Source organism: Phyllostomus hastatus, unplaced genomic scaffold, assembly GCF_019186645.2.
Source record: "Phyllostomus hastatus isolate PE091 unplaced genomic scaffold, TTU_PhHast_1.1 phas_contig_17, whole genome shotgun sequence".
NCBI classification, from domain to species: Eukaryota; Metazoa; Chordata; class Mammalia; order Chiroptera; family Phyllostomidae; genus Phyllostomus; species Phyllostomus hastatus.
The window spans coordinates 36,458,356-36,479,445 of NW_025333664.1; the positions used below are offsets into that span (position 1 = coordinate 36,458,356).

Sequence of the window (21,090 nt, forward strand, 5' to 3'; positions counted from 1 at the left end):
AGTCTACAGGAATAAAGTAGCAGAAATTTAATACCAACTTATGTTGACTAGGTACTCTAAGTCACTGAAGAACATTTTTTAAACTACCATCAACATGTGGATAACTGCATTGGATACTGTGGATAACTGCATTAACCACAATGAGGTATTTTAAAATGTTGTGTATAAACATAGTATCAGTCAATTGTTTCACATTACTGGTCAAGTTCACGGAAAAGGAAGAACAAAGGTCCATGTGCTCCAAATTTCAGAGTCAGTACCAGCACAACCCTCCCTGGGGAATCTCACCTGAAGCAACACAGCTATCCTGAGAAACTCACCTCTCTCCCACCATCCCACCATTGCTACTACCCTCCCTGGCACCAACAGACTTCTTTCTCCAACTCTGAGCTCCCTGACTTCCTGCCCTCTTCTTTAAGACAAAAGCACGCATGTACACACACACACAACCCCTCTCCTCTGCTAAACCCAGGTCTGTGATGCCCAGTGGGACCTATGGCTCAAGAAAGGCCAGGGTCCCTGTGCCTCACAAAAGCAGTAAAGGAGCTTGGAAAGATTTTATACAGGAGCCAACTTTGCACAGGTGACCAGGTGTCAGCTCTCTTCTTTCTTGAACTCCCTCAATTACTGGATGGGCAGTCAACAGGTCCCACCAACATGCCCCTGGCCTCCTGCCCCCATGAGACAGGAGCCAACAGGGCCTCCACCTTCGAAGCCTGCTGATGCTGGAGAACTTCTCTCCTTTCCTCTTGTTGATCATGACCTTCCAATCATGGCCTTTCTCCCTACTCTCACTGCTTGGCCCTCCTCCACTCCTGCCTCCTAAGTGTGGCTGTCAGCACTCCTTCATCTGATCCCCTCCACAACTTGTACAGTATTATTTCACAGCAGCATCTTCAAAACTTGTAGATTCAGGACCCTTTTAGACTACAAAAAAGTACTAAGGAGCTCAAACAGCTCTTATCAATGTAGACGTATCCATTTATAGTTCCCATATTAGAAATCAAAACTCAAAAAAGTTAAACACAATGCACAGCACAGAGCCCCATCATCATCACACATCATGTAGCTTCTGGAGGTTAAAAAGGCAAAAACAGCCCTGGCTGGTGTGGCTCAGTGGATGGAGTGCTGGCCTGCAAACCGGAAAGTTGCTGGTTCGATTCCCAGTTCAGGGCACAGGGTTGCGGGCCAGGTCCCAAGTTGGGAGAATGTGACAGGCAACCAATGGATGTATCTCTCAAACACTGATGTTTCTCCCCCTCTCTTTCTCCCATCCTTCCCCTCTCTCTAAAAGTAAATAAATTCTTTAAAAATTAAAAAGGCAAAACATCCCAGCAGTATTACTGTGAAAACAGTTCTGACTGAAACCCCCACTATAAAAGTCTCAGTGATTCCCAGGCTGGACCACACTTTGAGAATTACTGTTCTACCAGAAAAGAAATTGAGCCTTAAAGAGTGAAATCAACTTGCCCCAGTGACTCAGCCAGTCTCCTGCGGAGCTGTCTTGACCCGGGTTATGCAGTTCTGCTGTCCCCTCTACCCCCTTTGTTCCCCCTCACCCTTTCCTCTTTCTTTACTATGGTCTTCCTCAGAAACAACAATCACTCCCACCACAGCCACTATCCCTTCAAGTGGCCCACCCCCAAAAGTGCATTCACAGAGCGCACAACGCACCTGAGCTCATCTCACCTGGATGCTCCAAGCACCTGAACCAACACAACTGACTACCACAACCCTCCACTCCAGCCAGCTCATCCCTGGCAGCTAACTTTTTCAGAAAAGTCATTCTTCCACTTAATATGGCCCCCAACCCTTCAGTCGGCTTTAACTCTTTGCCTCTCTAAGTCCTGCTGATTGGTCTTTACAAGGTTTTTTGCAAATGCAAAAAATAGGATATTAAAAAGTATATATATTATGTCCCTACACAAACCAGGGAAAAACACTGGATTCAAATGTACCAAAACTTTACAAGGAGTTACCTCTGGATTATGGAAGTATGAGCAATTTTTTATCTGATTTCTTCAATACACTTTTCTGCATAGCACACATTTTAAAAGCATATGTATTTTCACAATCAGAAAATACTATATGAGGGGGGACCCACGAAAAGGAATTTATTGATTTAAAAAAGTATGCATTTATTCTTACATACTTAAACTTCAGTCCCATTCAAAGCACTCTCCATCTGATGCACTACACCTATCAAGACTTTTTCCCCCTGCTCGAAACAGTTTTTGATCTCACCGATTTTGATGCCTTTTAGTGCATTTGCCATTTCTTGTTTCACCTCTTCCACAATGGCAAAACTTTTCCCTATGAGAATTTTTTCATCTAGAGAAATAAAAGGAGTGAGATCAAGTGAATAGGGAGGACAGGGCACAAGGGTCATGCCGTTTTTGGTCAAAAACTGAACACTCAGTGCAGTGTGGGCAGTTTCGCTCGTAAGTCACCCATCATGAAACAGGCAAACACGTTGAGTTTTCAAAAATAAATTCACTAAAGCCAAATGCAGCCTCTCACAACACCATCAGCTGGTACACTGATACAGATGGGTTCCTAGAACACTTGCCTAGTGGGGGAAGCCTGTACTACAAGGATCCCACCCTCCAGAAGATAATTTTGTTTTGGGGGGCTCCCCTCTCATATGTATATACACAGATATAGTTATATATAATTTTATATATATATAAAACATCTTTTTTATCCATCCATCCACCAGTGGACAACTAGGTTGCTTCCATATTTTGCTGATATAAATAATTCTGCAATAATCACAGGGATGTATATAGCTTTTTGAATTAATATTTTCACCTGGGGGGTAGTGGAGAAAACACTCATCAGTGTAACTGATGGACCGTATGGTAATTCTATTTTAATTTTTTTTGAGGAACCTCCACACCGTTTTCCATAGTGGCTGTACCAATTCACACTCCCACCAACAGTGCACAAGAATTTTCTCTTCTCCACAACCTTCCCAACTTATTTATTGTCTATTTTATAATAACCATTCTAACAGGTCTGAGGTGAGATCTTATTATGGTTTTTGCATTTCCCTGATGAGCTGCAGTTTCTCACATTCATTTCCCCAATAATTAGTGATACCTTCTCACAGGCCTATTGGCCATCTGTATATGTTCTTTAGCAAAATGTCTATTCAGATCCTCTGCCCATTTTAATAGGAATCTTTGTTTTTTTGCTATTGGGTCACATGAGTTTTTTATATATTGTGACTATTAACCCCCTATCAGATATATGATTTTGATACAGTGAAACCTTCCATGGGTTTATTTGCAAGTTTTGTCCTCTGAGCATGCCCTTTCCTATTATAATTCAGACCTAGTCCAGAATCACACTGTCACAATTCAACATTTCAGTTCTCTTTATGGTCTTTTTGCGCTGGCCCCTGAGGCTCTGGGGTCTTGCATCACCGAATATGGCAGGAAAGTCAATGGGATACTGGTGCATTGCAGGCACTTAGCACAGCACTTGCAATTAGCAAATAAATGTTCATTACTGCTGTTAGACAAAACTGCTATTCAATGAAACTTCTGAAAACACTAACTGGCAAATGACAACCCTATTTTAAAACCATCAGTAGCTCCCAGTGTCTAATAATAATAGCCAATATTTATAAAGCCCTTACTTTTGGGCCTAGCACTATTAGCAAGTATTACCTCAGTCAATCACCATCTCAGCCCCATGAGGTGGGATCTGTGAGATCTTTTACAGATGAAAAACTGAAGCACAAAGAATGAGCTAGGATGTGGTAGAGCTGAAACTCAAACCCAGTTCAGTCTTACTGTCCAGAAGAACTCTTCATGATGATGGACATTTTCTGTATCTGCATGATTAAATATGTGGCTACTGAGCACTAGAAATGTGGCTAGTGCAACTGGGTAACTAATTTTTTCTTTATTTCATGTTAATTTAAATAGGCGCATGCAGCCAACAGCTACCACACTGGACAGCACAGGACTGGAATGTAAAAGCACAAACTCCCAAGCTTAACAAATGAAAGTCCTCTTAACACCTTGCCTACTTACCTCTCAACTAATTCTTACAAAAAGCTAAAGTCCAAAATCCCTGGTAACTGCACTCATTCCTACCTCGAGCCATCCCCTGCCCTCCTCTCATCTAAGTCCTCTGTGAATGGAGGGGCTTTAGAAGTTGCAGTAAGACAGACATGGGTTCAAACCCAGGCTACACAAAGACCTGGCTGTGGGACTCTGGGCAGACTGCTTTAGCCTGTGAGCTCTTCTTCCTCATCTGTACAATGGAGTAAGAGTCCATCTTCCAAACAGCATCTGCTGATGCTGAAGAACATATGCCATCTAAATGTTTGCTAGTAATACACCTTCAGGGCGCAACTCCAACTCCACCCTCTTCTCTAAGGGGCCAGCTGAAGCCCTGGAGATCTCTGTCCCCCTCACCCAGGCTCCATGTCTACTGCACACAGATTCAATGGTTATTTTTGTGTGTCTGCACCTTCTCTGCCAATAGGCCAGCAATCCCTTGAGCCCGAAGGCTTCTGTCATCAGTGAGGCTGGAGGCAACAAGTCACCATACAAAGGGCTCTAGAGGAAACTGGACCAGCTCAGCCGGTATTATCAGTACTATCTTAGGGGTCTCCAATTCTCTCTGTAAATTGAGAATAAAAAGCCATCAGTCAGTCAGTGAGTGGGGGAAGGAAACGAAAGTCCCAATGTAAAACAAAAAATAAGCATGGTGCCAGGTATGAGCAGCATGCCAACAGATGTCCCTCGCCTTTAGCATAAGCAACGTCTGCCATCACAATCACAGACCTAAGAGACAGACCATGGACTGTGTTTGCTGATATTACCTGCTCTCAAAATGGGAAAACTTCAGCATACCCCAAGGATATCAATCCCAGTCAAAATACCACTGGCATTTTTTTTCTGCTCCTTTTAACTTGATGGACAAGACACTGAATTCTACCTGAGAGGTAAGTCAGCAAGAAAGCGTAAAAACAGACTCTCAGTCAGAAAATGGAAGGAATTAGGTGGACTTGACTTATCTAATAAAAAAGCACATTACAAAGCTATCACATGGCCCCTTGCTAGCACTTGGCAAATTATTTTGTTGAAAAACATTTTTAAATACTTGTTACTAAATAAAGTTACAGTGATTAAATTGTAAAAAGAGAAAAACAGTAATAACCAATCATTAGCAGCTCTGGCTAGATGTCAGGATAAAGGTCCCCACACACACCCCATCATTTGAACCTCGAAACAGTGTTTTCACATTGCCGGGGCGCAACTCCTCAGCAGGTCTCAAAGTCAATTCAGTAGTTCTAGAAATAGCATTTTTTGAAAAAATGAGACAATAAGAGAGAATGAAAAAGATAAGAGCAAATGGCATGAAACACCGCATGAATCTTTTACATTATCTCCAGTTTCAGTTTAAAACATTTCTTATTGTGAGTCACAGTAGAAAAATATATATATTGGAAAAAAGGCCTCTTCTCACAACTTTTAAGGTATACAAAAATTACTATCACAATTTTCAGATGCAAAAACTGAGGCTTACAACAATTAAGTCAGTGCTCAAATTTAGCCAGCTCATAAATGACAGCCAAACCTGGGACCCAGGGCAGGCTGCCCTCAGACCCTGGCCCTGGGGACACTGTCAGAGCAGTGGGACCTCACAGCCCTGAGGAATCATCTAGTGTTTCCACGAAAAAATAAGCACATGATACCAACAGGAAATGGGCAAATTAGTTACTAAATTGTTATTTTGCTTGTCTCTTCAGAGTACAAAACAATTGTATCTTATAAAATTGTAAAAATATGAAACCAGTAAAAAGATTAGGCATCAGAACAATGGAAGAAATCACACACACACACACACACACACACGCACACAATAAAAAGTATATAGACAATATATAAATAAATGTTAAACTTTTGCCTATAAAAGTTTTGAGTGATTACATTTCTGCTAAAGTTTTACTCATTTTAAAAATCAGAGCTGTGACTGTCCTAAGAAATTGATTTTGGGCAATTAACTATGTTTCCCAAACTGTAAAAGGGTATGGCAGTAATAACCTCTACCTACTAAACCTGCTGCAAATATGGCACAGAGCAAATTCTCAATAAAGGTAGATGCTATTATTACGTGATACAACATAATGGTTCTTTAAATTTGAAACTAATACTTTGCCACATAACCAAAAATTACAAGATAATAGAAACAAATTAAACACGTCGTGGCCTGAATCAAGCATCAGGTGTTCCTAGCAAGAACTGGTTACTGCCAAGGCTTGTAGCCCAAGATGTCAGTATCTTAAGACCTTGCCCCCATTCCTTAAGAGCCTCACTGCAACAGCTGCCCACATTTTCCAGACACTCCAGGACTTTCCTTTCTATTGGCTGCTTCCTCTTTGCCTGAAGCTCCTCTACTCTAAAAATTAACATTAAAAAATTTATATATGCACCCCTATGTTAATAGCATTATTTACAGTAGCCAAGACATGGAAAACAACCTAAGTATCCATCAGCAGATGAATGGATAAAGAAACTGTGGCTGATACATACATACCTACATACATATACACACACGCCATGGAACGATTATCATTCCATTATTAAAAAAAAAGAAATTCCTATCATTTGTGACAATATGAATGGACCTTGAGTACATATATTAAGTGAAATGAGTCAGACAGAAAAAGGCTAATCTCATATGATCTCACTTTTATGTGAACTCTAAAAACAAAAATAAGCAATCAAATAAGCAAGCAAACAAACAAAACTCACAGAAAGGCAGATCAGATAATGGTTAGGAGAGGCAAAGGGTGGAAGAATTGGACAAAGGTGGTCTCAAGGGACAAGTGTCCAGTTATAAAACAATTTAAGAACCGAAAATGTCAAGTTCAACATGATGACTACAGTTAACACTGCTGTGTGGTACAGCTGGCGTTGTTAAAGAGTAAGTCCTAAGAGTTCTCATCTCATGTAACACACTGAAAAACTGTTTTTGTATTATATGAGATGATGGACGCTAACTCAACTAATTATAGTAATCACTTCACAATATATGTAAGTCAAGTTATTATGCTGTACACCTTAAACTTAATAACTGGAAGAAAAAAAATTGACAACTTCCTTCAATCTTTCCAAACAACCAGCTAAAAAGTCATTCTCCAGTGCCAATGATTTTTTAGGTAACTTTTAAAAATTACACTAACAACTTTTAATTATTAAATATAAAACTATGCCTGAGCAAAGTAAAACTTCAAGCAGTAAAAAGAGAAAAAAAAGAGAAGCTTTCAGTCTTCACCTAACACATTCTTCATTGGTCCTCTTTGGAGCCACCACTTCCAGGCTCCTAATGAGTCATTCTACACAGACATAGTCCTGTGCATGTATGTGTGTGTATGTGTGCATGTTCATATATGTTTTTAACATGAATCCATACAACTCTATTCTAGTATGTGTGGATCTCTTGCTTAGTCCTCTATCTTGGACTGTTTTATCAACACATTCTTTTGTTAAGTACTGCACAGCATTCCAGAAAACAAATATGCCATACCTTAAATCCTCCAACTTTGCACATTTAGGTCACTAATGATTTTTTGTTGTTACAAATAATGATTTAAACAAACATCCATACACACATCTTGGGTAGGTAGGAATAGAACCCATAAAATAAACTCTTAGAAATTAAATTGCCTGATCAAAGGGCTTATATAATTCTAATCTTTATAACTACTATTAAAATTTTCAATACAAAGTTTAGAGATTTTGACCCTTTATGCTTCTGTTACCCGCCTTCAGCTGCACTTGATGTTCTGTTTACAGTCACCAATCTCACTGATAAAAAATGGTTTCTTATTGCTCTTATAATTTGTATGTCTTTCCTTATGAGGTCTAGTAGGTCTAGTATTTTTGGTTGGCCATTTGTATATCTCTTCCCATTTCACTGCAAACTTCTAGATCATTATCTCTCCTTGAAACTGCTCTTTGAAAGATTATCAATGCCCTTCTCTCCAAGACCAAGGACCTCATCTTACTCAAGTCATCAGAGCACCATCTTGGGAAAATCTGACACCAACAACCACCTCCCTCAGGAAATGCTTCTTTCCCTGCCATGACAGTTTGTTGTGCTGGTTCTCCATGAGGTGCAAGCCAATCTTCTCCCTGGAATCCTAAAGAGGAGCAAGCATATCTCAATTGCAAATCTCTGGTTCCCTTTTCTTACTATAACATTCTTAAAATATCATCTATGTGCAAAGACTTCCCAATGTCAATCCTCAGATCATCTGAGACCTAAACCTACGGGTCTGTCTACTGAAGACCATAGAGGGATGGAAGTCCTTACCATACTCCAGATAACAAACTGGGTCAACATGCAAGCAGCACTCACTCTGTGCTGGACACTGTGCTTGTACTTGCCATTTACTGTATCTCATCCAACTCTGCATATCCAAGAGAGAACATAGCTACCTTACTCTCCACCTTCCCAAACATCTTCCACTTCCTTCATCATCAAACCTCAGTCAGGGACCTTGCTCTTCATCCCTCCTTCTTATCCAAGAAGCTGCCAAATCCTGTCAATTCTGCCAGTAACTGTCTTGGTGTATCTATCCAGCCTTCCCATCCCCACCTCTAGCCGGAACTGCTGCTTCCTTACCTTTGGCCCCAATCCTGATGCCACCAGAGTTCTCTGCTGACAGCACAAATATCATCACTTCAATCTACCTCCTTAGAGCACATGACTTTTGGACGTGTTCCCTGCCATCTCACCATAAACCTGGGCTCCGGGCCTACAACAACAAGGCACTGCACTAAATGTTTTACAGTTCTGCCAGCACGTTGTCCCTCCCTCACCACACAGTGGGCTCCTAGAAGACATTCATCCTGCCTCCTTCACCCTGGCCCTCAGAGGGCACCCAGCACACTGCTGTGCATTTGTAGGTGCTTAACAAATGTTCTCTGAAGTTACTGGATACAATCTTCTGGCAGGTGCTCAGGTTATTCCAAAGAAGGAAAGGAACATCTATAAAGTACATGTAAATCCAGAACAAGAAAAAATTTTTTAAATCATCTAAATGCTTTTGGGGTCCGTTTGTCTTGTGTGACTGAATATATATATAGAAATATACATATTCTCTTAGAATTTACAGAAAAGTGAAACTCCTTCCCAAAAAACCTTAGAAATAACATGAAAATCACAAAAATACAGTTATAAACCATTATAAAAAATCCCTATTCGCCAATAGAAAAAGAGAATCAGATGAGTCAAAGAAGGTTCTGGCAATCTCCTGATTTTAGGATCTTGTGATGTTCCAATCACCTGTCAGAACTACCAAGCAAGGAGGGCCAGGGGAAAGACCACACGGTTGGTCAAACAACCAACAACTGAGAGGCAATACAAACGAATGGCCTTGTGTGAATTGTGTCTATGAACGCAGAGGACACTTAATTCTTAAAAGTTAAACCAGTTTTAAAAGTAACTCTTCTAATGCATCTTTTCAAACTGATTGAAAGAAATCAGTGAAAAGGAAATCGAGATTATTTTTCGGTATATGAAGATTCAAACCATTCTGAAGAGCACTACTTTGTAGCAATATAGAACATAAATTCTACATGTGTTTGTAACTCTCCCCCTCTGTTACTGTCAGCATATTTCAAACACGTGTACTTAAGTGTCCTCCTCCTGCCCCCGGGAGTCAAAACTTTGTTAAAAGTTTTCCTATACGCTCGTTAATCTGAAGAACTGTAAATTACTGATTAGAAGTTAGGGTTCACACGAAATCATCTCTTATTATTTTTTTAAAGATATCATTGTTAATACTCAAAAGAACTTCTGAGTTAGCATAACTGAGCAGAGTTCGTCTGACAGCTTGTGGAGCCCCATGACCACTCTCATGCCCCGAAGGATTTTACACCTTCATGAAAGTGATCCCTTGATTTTTTTTTTTTTTTTAAAGGAGAACAAGCAAACCTCAAGTTAATGGAGTGGGGAAGAGTTTATAGAAATCTTCTCCGTGCCTCTTGAACTCTTTACCTCCCACGGTCTCCGGGGCAGCGTGAAAGGGACAGCAAAGCCTAAAGTGTTCCGGACCCCCAGAGGCCACAGGCAGGGACCAGCGGGCCAGACACCATCCCGTAACACTTAAGTCCAGGCTGGCCTTGGAAGGGCGTCAGAGACCAACTTCCTCCGAGTGGAGGTACTTAGGGGAGCCACTTGCACTGCCCCCAACTCACCTGCGATTCATGGGCCGGACCCTTACGGCCACCTTGACCGATGCCATTGATCATACCGGACCAGCCCGAGCTGGGGATCAAACCTGCTCAGCTCACCAAAGCTGCGGGCTACGAGACTCCTGCGCTTCTCCCGCCCACTTCCTTCAGACCCGCCCACGCCCCCTCCGCCAGGACTAGGCGCCCCGCGGCGGCTCCACCTGCCCCGCCACTGAGCATGCTCAGACAGGCTCCAACCCGCGTGATCCGTGCGCGAGCCTGGGCTTTACTGGGAGGCGTACAAGGGCGGGGCCGGGAGGCTGGAGCGCTGCTGCCTGAGGTCACGTTGTTGGGAAGATCTCACTGAAAACAGTGGCACGGTAGTCACCGACAGTGACCAAGGCAGTGTGATTTCAGGAAGACTGGAACCCCAACCTTATTCCATTAAAAACTGGGGAGGAAGAAGAGGGAGTCGCAGAAATTCAGGGCCAGGGCAAGGACCAGTCCTGGAGGACAGATTACTAAAAACAGTATTTCAGCCTAAAACAGCGACCTGGCTTTGCCCCACAGTGCAGGAGTTAGTGCATCCAATTTAAAGAGGAAGAAACAGGCACAGCAATTGTCACAGCTTGTTAGTGGGGAACCCCTCTAGGGCCCTCTCTGCAACTTGAAGGCTGTCCAAGCATGGGCTTTGGACCCTGCAGGGCTACTGAGAAATGAAAATTAAAAAGGTACTAGATGTTTTTAATGTGGGGAAAATATAGCTATTTTGGCTGAAACCAGGTCTTAGTTGAACCTTTTCGCACTTACAGCTTAGTAGTTTACTTTTAATCATAAGAGTTTAGGGGTGGGGAGGACCCTCTCTTCAGCAGGGGTGTCCATCCCGTCTCTGGGCCACACTGGAAGAAGAATTGTCTTGGGCCACACATTAAATACACAAATACTAACAAAAACCGATAAGCCAAAAAAAGTTTTAAGTAAATTTACAATTTTGTGTTGGGCCGCATTCATAGCCATTCTGGGCTGCATGCAGCCCAGGGGCAGTGGGTTGAACACCCCTGCTAAGAGTTAGGGCTTCTAATAGAAATGAGGTCTTACCCAGCCACTTTTAGTGAGTCCCTCTTCCCCTATCCACAGGATGTACATTAATTCAGTCAGTCAGTCATGCCTGCATTTGTGCATTCATTTACACATACCCAAGAACCCACCTATGAGCCACAGGATTACCTGCAGCCCATATGTAACAAGACATCTGCTCCGCCTCCCTCCTGCTTCTCTATTCAGGGAGGCTTAGCACAACAGCCCCACCACCACCACCACCACCACCACCACCACCACCACCGCCCAGATTCCACTGTCCCTGCCCCGTAGCTAATACAGGGGAACAGGAGACTCCACTAAATACAGTGCTCAGCCCTCAAGATCCACTTTGGCTCCCAAGTCCATAATGGGGCTACAAAGGGATGCTCTGCCCTATCCCTCCCACTCCCTGCCAGTATTTCACAGCCCCAAGACACCCAGGGGTGCCTAACTGCAGCCCTAGTTCAAATAAAGGGGACAGGACCAGGTAAGTGGGGTTGCTCCTCCAGGAAGCCAAGCTATAATGGAGGTCGAAAGTAGTGCAGGCTGGGCTCCAGGGTTTGAGCGCTAGCTCCAACACTAGCTTTGGGGCCCTGCAGTCTGAATTATTGGACGCCTCTGAGGCTTTTACCATACTGCAAATCAGTAACAATTCCATGAGGAGTTGGTTAATGCATTGAGATGATCCCTGCAAACATGTGACCCACTCAGAAAAGGAATCACTATATCATCAGCTTCCGTAAAGCCCCGCAGGTAGGTAGCCCAGTATCAGCGCCCCTTTGGTTTCTAGAGCACTGAAAACCCTGGGTGTTCTTTCCTAGTGCCAAGGTGCAGAGCTGTGTGCACATTTGACCACCCGGCTGTGGTAAAACCTTCGGTGACAGATTCCGGAGAAGGCCGGGCATGCGCGGTAACGGCGGGCTGGCCGGCAGCTTCGGGAAAAAGCCGGCGTAGCGCCTTTGCTGCCCCAGGCAGGGGCGTACCTGCATTATATGGGAGCTGTGTGGGGACAAACTGCGTGGGCCTTCGCCGGCAGCGCGTGACCCGGCACCCTCGCGAGCCACCTGCTGGAGTTCCGGGCCTCAGCGCACGGAATACCAGAGGACACCACATCCGGCTGAAGTACCCGAATTCTTAAGGACAACAAATTAACCTTTGTAGGGAGAGTTCTAGTTTACTCATTAAAGGGATTATCTGTTCCTGGAATTAGTGGTTGGTTGTTTGGGGGATTTTTCTTTCTTTCATTCATTCTTTCGTTCTTTCGTTCCTGTGTTTCCAGCAACCTACACGTGCCTATAAACCCCCTGTCCTTCCGTGGCATAGCCTTTTGACACAAAGGCCACTGCAGACCTACAGACACAAAAGAGCCCAAACAGCACTCCTGGGGCGTTTTAATAGTCAGGAGGCAGTAGGACTTCAGCTCACCCCAGGTGGGGTGAAACATAACACTTAGCCAGAGAATATTTCTAATGGAGAATAAAAAGTTTTTGAAAGGAAAGATTAACTAGAAAATAAGGGGTTGGCTCATCTTCTCAAACTTTAATGTTTATACTTTCGAGTGCTTTGCAAACTTTAATGGTTATACCAATCTCCTGCGGGTCTTGACAAAATGCAAATTCTGACTCAGCAGATTTGGAGTGAAGCCTGAGGTGCTGCGTTTCCAACAGGCACCTGGGGTTGTGGATGCTGCCGATCAGGGACTCACGCTTAAGAGATGAAAGGAGTTGGTGATCTCTAAACCGTGGGAGCTTTCAAATGCTAGTACTGAAAAACACTCACAGGTCTCAATCCAGAGTCCAAAGGGTCAGTGAATAGAATTCAGGAGTTCATATCAATTATGTATCCTAACCTAAGAGTCCAAAATTTAGTGGCTTACAACAAGAAGCAATTATTATTTCTCATTGTCATGAGAGTTGCTGCTCTCACCTGGGCTAACAACTTGCTTGTGGGGCTAAGGGCTGGAGATTGGGCTCAGCTGGGATGGCTGGGAAGCCTGTGCCTCTTTCTCTTTTTCATCCTCAAAAGGCTCAGACCAGGTTTCTTTGTTTGGCAAAGTAGGCTTCTGGCAGGACACGCCCAGTGATTGATGTCCCGCTGGCCAAAAGCAGCAAGCCTAGCATCAGTGTGGGAAGTGTCACCCACTGGGAAGGGGTACTCAAGGGAACCAATAAAGTTACAAATTTATCAGAAGGTTTCATGAACTTGGATGAGAAAAAATATATTTCTGTAATAGCCACTAAATAAAATGTATTAGTTTAGTAATATCAGAGATTTGGGCACCTCTAGAAATCACAGATACTTTTGTGTTAAATTAGAATTGCTGCAGCAAATTCTAATTTAACATCTAATTTAACATTTGTGTAACAAATGTTAAAATCATTATTACTTTGAAATTATGGTAGTCATTTGATTGACACTAAATGTTATTTGTCTTATCTTGCTCTTTAATATAACCACATGTTACTTGAAAACAAATTTATTTTTCTCGTATCTTGATCATTGTATTTCATTATAATTGATTTTCTTTTTGATCTCATGTATTTTATTTTATGCATTTAAAAATGTTATTCTCAAAATGTTCCTTTTACCAGCCAACCAAAAGTGTCCATGGCACAAATGAGTTTAAGAACCCATAATTCAGAAATTCATTTGGATGAGTGAAGGGCATTTCTATGTTCCTAAAAAGACTGAATGGTGATGGAAAAGAAAAGATTCTGCACCTGGGTTAAAACCCAAATGGTATTAAGTGAGACTAGAGTACTAATCCAGTCACCAGTAAGGGGTGTTTGTGTATGTTATTTTTATTTTATTTGCTTGTTTTGATGTAATTTATTTGGCCCTTCATTTATTGTTGAATTCTTTTTTTTAATGTTTAGCAATCTTACTACTGCCAAACAGTTGTGATTTAAACTCCCTGAGTCTTAGCTTCTTCATTTCAAAGTGAGATCGCAACTGGAACAGAATGTTCACTCCACCTCAAAATATTTGAATCATCTTGAAATACCATTATCAGAAAAAAAGGACTATATCCCTACCAGCTATATGTGCAGATATGTATTTTCCCCCTAGCCTCTAAGGAATAAAATTGATTACTCTCTCACAAGCATGACTTTTAAAAAACCTTGATAAACAGCAACCTAGCACACTGAAATTGGAACAAAGAATACACTGACATCTCAGAGACTCATCTGTTTTCCTCTGTGCTAGAAGCACTGACCTCAAGCGTTATATCACACAGTGCACTTAATATCTCCTTGTGCGGTGCTTTACATCATGAGACTTAAGTTGAATTTGGAAGCTATGAAGTGATCCAAAAAAACAAAAGTAAGTGTTCTCCTGGTTTTCAAACACATGCATAATAGTATCAGAGAAAGAAATCATAGATATTAAATCTAAACCCATTTTCATTCTCTAAGTCATAAAATTTAAGGTAAATTTAGGATCATATAAATACTAAACACTAAGAGCAAAGATAATTTTAAAAAGTGTACTTTAGGGCCTAAGAGTGAAATCTGAGCTCCAAAGTAATGGTAAAGATAATCACAAAAGTCATACATAGCAATTTTGCTACAAAGCTATAGGCAGGCAGCTATGAATGCCATCTTTCTATTACAGCAGAGGTGAATGAAGAAATCACAGCAGATTCAATTTCATAGAAACTATCACCCTATATCATAGTCATTTTATATACTAAGATGAAATAAGATTGTTCTCAATTGCATGTAACTGTATCTATGGTCACAAATAGTTCAGAATTGATGGATTTTGTAGAATATGTGGCAGCCTTCCAACTTCTTCAGAGTGAGAAATCACATTTAATTGAAGCAATGAGGAAAAGAATTGTGGATGAATTAGTTTTAAAGATGGGCCTTGCAGGAGGGATGGAATTCAAACACCAACATGGGTAAGGAGCTGATGTTCTGAGCAGAGAAAATACCTTAAACAAATGTTGGAAAAGCAAGAGTTTTGCTTTGGGAATAGTGGGCAAGCCTCTTTACCTAAAGCAAAGTGTAAGTGATTTAAAGATAGTTATTGTTGACCTAAGAAATATCCAGACCTGTAGAGAATTTTTAGGAATTTATTTGCGCCAAACTAATGACAATGGCCAAGAAGCAAAATCTCAAGGAATTGAGAAAATGCTCCAGAGAATGGCAGTTTTACAGCTTACTTTCTGCATCATAATCGAAGGAGGAAACTTAAAAAGTTACACGAAATCTATTGGTGGAAGATTAAAGGAATAGGAGAAAGCTAAGTGGAGAAATCTCTGGTATTGAATAAAAACTGAAATGGTAGAACACATACTTCTTTTACATCAGTGGGTACAGGACAGTTAACATTTACAGCAAGTAGAGATAGTATTTGGGGAACAAAACCATAATGAGGGGTTCTGTGGGCTCATGCTATGGTGCAGTGGATGTCCCTTGAGATAGTCTGAAGAAAGAGATTACATTTCAGAGGTATGTTATCCTAGATGCAAAATGACAGAAGTTTCACTTGAGGTAAAGATGGATCTTTGCCAGGGAAGCTACAGGCCTAAGACATGACTACCCTCCATGACCTGCTTACTTTTGTGGTAGGCAGTTAGACAGACATGAGCAAAGCAAGGACATTAGGCCAGGTACAGAAGGTCACCAGGGCTGAAAGCCCCCAGTACAAAGCAATGGGAAAAACTGGGCTGAGACCTCGCCTGCAGGGTGATCTTTCCTCCCCTAGCATATTGCTGGTCATGGGGTTTAGACCCCCTGACATGTCATATTGCTGGTCATGTGGTTCCAACCCTACCTTGACCTTTATTCCTCTGGCATATTGCTAGTCATGTAGGTTAGACACCCTCTAAGGGGGCTGGAAAATAGCCCTTAAGCATTGAGCCCCAAGGACAGTTCTGCATCAATTACATCTAAGGCCCCTCAGCCGTGTTTCAGTTCCAGGCCCAGAAAAGCAGCAAAAACAGAGAAGCAATGCCATGGTCAACCTCATGACCAGCTGTATTGACTAATAAGCCCTCTGCTCTGGGACCCACCAATCATTAGATATCACGACCCTGAAAGGACACATCTTGAAAGCTGGTGCATATTCTACTGGGATTCTCCCCGGAGACCTCCAGATAAATACCCTCAAGGAGGACCTGTTGTGGCTCTCCCTCCCTGGAGCATGCTGGCGACTTTCCCCTTTTACTCTTTCTTCCCTGCCAGGTGCACTACCTTTACCTTTCTCTCTCCTAAGCAGCAAAGACCCTACTTTTGCCTCTGTAACTTCTTTCCTGAGCCCATTACTTCTACCTCTGTGACTTTCTAAATAAGTGTTTTCTTCTAGTTTGAATCTTGACTCTGAATCCTTTCTTAGCCAGAACTGAAGTACTGAGGTTGCTGAACCAAGGTCTGGTCTGAATCTACCATGCAGGCCTCCCATGAGCTTGTCAGGTTAGTATATGGCCCCTTTTTTGTCTACATTATAAATTTTTCCTTGTGATGTCACTCTGCAGCAACCCTCAATGAAGGTAGGAATCTGGTTCTCTTCCTCTTTAATGTGGTTGACTTTGTAACTTACTCTTGCCCATAGAATGCAGCTGAATTAACTTTGTTATTTCCAAACCTAGGCCTCAAAAGGCTATACTTGCTCCAGGGCACCTGCTGCTGTCATCTGAGCAAACCCAGGCTAGTCTGCTGAATGACCCGGTCAAACCTAGTGCCACAGCCAATAGCCAGCCACCCACCACACATGGGAATGAGGCTAGCTTGCACCAGCCAATCCTGAGCAACTCATTAGCTGATCACAGATGTATGAGTGAGGGCAGGCCAGAATGACAGAGCCCACCCAGACCAGCAGAACCACGGAGTGACTGGTAGACTGAATGACATCAGAATATGTCACCCCAAAATATGCCACTTTGGCATAAGAATTATTTCAAGCTGAAGGCCATTGATAAGAAGCAAAGACAGAAAAAGTTTTTTGCCCTCCCTATCTTTCTAAAAGGAAGACATAAGTTTCCATTTGTGAAAGTGTTTTTCCTTCTTCTCCCATACCCAAAGAAGAGTAATTCCTACTACTAGAAACAGAAAGTCAAAGCTTACTAAAGTAACCCTATCTTCCATTAGTTTCCTCCAAATTTTTACCAAAATATACTGTCACTAGAAACCCAAACCCCTTTTCTTTGTCTAGTCACTTCTCTACAATTTGTCACTCTTTGTTAAAATGGTATGTAAGCTCCAAAGCCTAATCACTTTTGGGGCTTTCCTTTCTTTTCTGATGCCTTTCATGTGCATACAAAATAAACACTTTCTTCTGTTAATTTTTGCTGGTTTAATTTTTGTGGTTCAGGTAGTAAACTTAAGAGACTAGAGGAAAGGTTTTTTCCCCCTCCCTAACAAGACTCATAAGTAATAAACCGACAGTTGATGTTTAAGCCATTTGGTTCAGGGTATGTGTGTGTTATTGCTTGCATTCAAATGAGAAAAGTTTAGATGGATATGATAATTCAGGAGCCTTTTCAATTAAACAGAAATATGTGTGACTTAAGAAAAAACAAAACTTGTGAAATGGGCCCTAAACATGGGTCTTTAGAATTGTAGTTTGGCATTGAAAGAGTCTTAAAGATCATTTGTACATTACATATGTGGAGTAACTCAGGACATGGCTCCTCCACAGCCTCAGAGAACAGATGGCTGCCTGGCCAGCAGCCATAAGGAACAAGGGAAACAGTCTGTATCTGGATGTCCCAGCCCTCTCAAGACCCCTGTGTCTCAAGGCTCCTGTATTTATCACAAGGCTCCTGTATAGAACTTTCACATGTAACCCTCACTCCCTCCACTGCCACTACTTCCTCTGTAACCCTATGAGTAGCACCAAGGCTGGAAGCAGTCTACCACCATCACCATCAGTTTACTCTCCTGTAAAGTGAGTAATAAACAACATGTTCACCAGATCTGCTGGTTCCCCAGGTGTTTTCCCCCCTAAAATATCAGGAGCACAACTGCAGCTCCCCAGATTGGAGTTCCTGCATTACAACATATGAGGAGACCAAAGCACTGGCAGGCAACATGACTGCAGATACCACTTTCCTCACCACCCACCCTGTTCAGTGGAACTTAAAGCAGTGAAGCAGATTTATGGAAAAATGAATGGTCTCTGAACACACTGTCTGTATCCCCACAACCATATCTTTGCTTCTGCTGTGCATCCAGCAGAAATGCCATTCCCTCTCCTTCTCTTCTATGGCCAGTTCTTCTTTTGAGTTCTACTGTCCCTAGTTTTTCCCTGCTTCACCAATAGCTCTCTCTTCCAAATGCTCCCATAGCAAGGTCAATACCATGCTACTCATTGTTTACTCGTTGTTACTCATTGGAGAATTATAAACCTTGATTTTCTGTGTCTCTTTTCCAATCAGACTAGAAATCCTTTAATGGTAAGAGGCAAGTATTACAATTCTTTGCTTTCTCAGTAGTGCAAGATTGGTAAATGCTGAAGTTTATAATTAGCAAAACTAATAAACTCATTACATTATTTGGTTACTGCAGATAAACAGTATATAAATATGAATTTCTATGTGATGATTCTTGACCCATTTTATCCTTTTTTGTCCCTCTAATCAGGTCATAACATAAAGGTTATGTCATTTGTTACTGTCAAGCTTAATTAAGTCCATTATAATTTGTTAACCCCGTGCTTACTGTGTAATTAACATCGATTAACACAAACAAGTATAAAATAGGCCATCAGCACTTTGCAAAATAACAAGCACTTTGCAAAAGTGCTGATTACAATTATATCAGTAATTCAATATAATATGGAAGATGACGGGTTAGTAGTTTGCACTCTCTACACAGAGAAAAATAGTACCAGACAAAACTAATACTTTGTTCATCAAGTTCACCTGATTAGACATTCACCCCACGAACCCACACTACAGCTGTTTAAACCTCAGATAGGATTACTAAAGGCACAGCTCCAATTAACTTGGTTCATCACTGGACCAAAAGATGGAGTATTTCAAAGGTGACAGACAGAGTGTCTAGTCACAGCAAAACAGCCCCCAAGGCTTATGACAGACAATTATGGAGTCAAGATCACTTTTATTCTGAGATAAACCCAGGGTTTTAGGGCAGCAGGTTAAAGATGCTCAACAATGAGCACTTAGAGGCATTGGATCCAAAAAGCTCAGAGTGACTAATAACCTGAAAATAAATTCCATCTACTACTCAAAATGTGAAAAACAAAAACACCTCCCACCATATTCTAATATATTAGAGATTGTGTTTAAGTTCCCTTTCTTTCTAACCTCAGAGGTCAAGTACTTGATCTTAACATCCACGTTAAGAGGAGTCTACCATACTCACATGTGAGTATGGTCAATTGCCAGTGGGGATGGACACACATTTGAACTTTTGCTTATTTTCAGAAATAAGGCTGGGTTCCATAGGAGCTGCAGAAGTTTTTGTTCTGTATAAAATAAGTGGGATATTCTGGCCAAGATGGAGGTATAGGTAGATAGGCTTTGCTTCCTCACACAACCAAAGGAAGGACAACAACAAATTTAAAAACAAAAACCAACCAGTACTGCCAGAAAATTGAATTGTATGGAAGTCCAAAAACCAAAAAGTTAAAGACAAAACATTCATCCAGACTGGTAGGAGGGTCAGAGACAGGTAGCCAGAGTGGAGAAGGCACACAGTAAAGCTGCAGACAGAGCAGACAAGGTGGTTGCTGGCAGACCACATGGTCCCACATTCACATATGGATAAGCTGGGAGGAACAACAGAAGAGTGAGACAGACTGCACAACCCAGGTTTCCAAAGTAGGAAACTAAAGCCTTAAAACCTCTAACTGTAAAAACCTGTGGGGGTTACAGTGACAGGAGAAACTCCTAGACTCACAAGAGAGTTCACTGGAGAGACCCACGGGGTCCTAGAACATACACAAAGCCACCCACCCAAGAATCAGCACCAGAAGGGTGGGTAGCGGGGGAAGTGACTGAAAGTGGGGCAAGAGCTGATCAAGTGGTCTTGTTCCATCTCTGACTTCTCCCCCATACAGCATCACAATGCAAAGTGGGTTGCCCCGCCCTGGTGAATACCTAAGGTTCCGCCCCTTACAACATAGCAGGTACACTGAGACAAAGAAATACAGCCCAAATGAAAGAACAGGTCAAAACTCCAGAAAAAGAACTAAGCAACAAGGAGATAGCCAACCTATAAGATACAGAGTTTAAAATACTGGTAATCAGGATGCTCACAGAAATAACTGAATATGAATGCATAAATAGAGGAAGAAGTGAAGGATATGCAAAGGGACATAAAGAAAAATATACAGAGAACCAAAAGTGAGAGGAAGGAAACCAGGAGTCAAATCAATGATTTGGAACAGAAGGAAGAAATAAACATTCAACCAGAACAGAATGAAGAAACAAGAATTCAAAAAATGAGAAGTGGCTTAGGAACCTCTGGGAATACTTTAAACATTCCAACGTTGGAATCATAGGGGTGTCAGGAGGAAAAGATAAAGAGCAAGAAATTGAAAACCTATTTGAAAACATAATAAAGGGAAACTTCCCCAGGCTGGAGGAAGTCCCCAGAGTTCCAGGAAGTCTAGGAAGCTCAAAGGGTCCCAAAGAAATTACATCCAAGGGAAAGACACAAAGACACATCACAATTACATTACCCAAGGTTAAAGGTAAGGAGAGACTCTTAAAAGCAGCAAGAGAAAAGGAGACAGTGACCTACAAAGGAGTGCCCATAAGACTGTCAGCTGATTTCTCAAAAAAAATCTTACAGGCAAGAGGGCTGGAAGGAAGTATACAAAGTCATGAAAG

At 41.8% G+C, this 21,090-nt stretch overlaps 1 protein-coding gene across 4 annotated transcripts in view; it reads right to left on the bottom strand.

Annotated features, from left to right (window-relative positions):
* KIF16B (kinesin family member 16B) overlaps window positions 1-10,405 on the bottom strand; it is a 330,800-nt gene extending 320,395 nt beyond the window's left edge. For 2 of the 4 annotated variants that reach the window (XM_045833299.1, XM_045833297.1), the window contains exon 1: window positions 10,230-10,405. In XM_045833299.1, coding sequence (XP_045689255.1) covers window positions 10,230-10,276 — 47 coding nt within the window. In that variant the 5' untranslated portion in view covers window positions 10,277-10,405. Of the gene's footprint in view, window positions 1-8,032; window positions 8,069-10,229 lie in introns of those variants that run through there. The other 2 variants (XM_045833301.1, XM_045833300.1) reach the window with 2 other exon arrangements.
* Window positions 10,406-21,090: the final 10,685 nt, after the last annotated feature.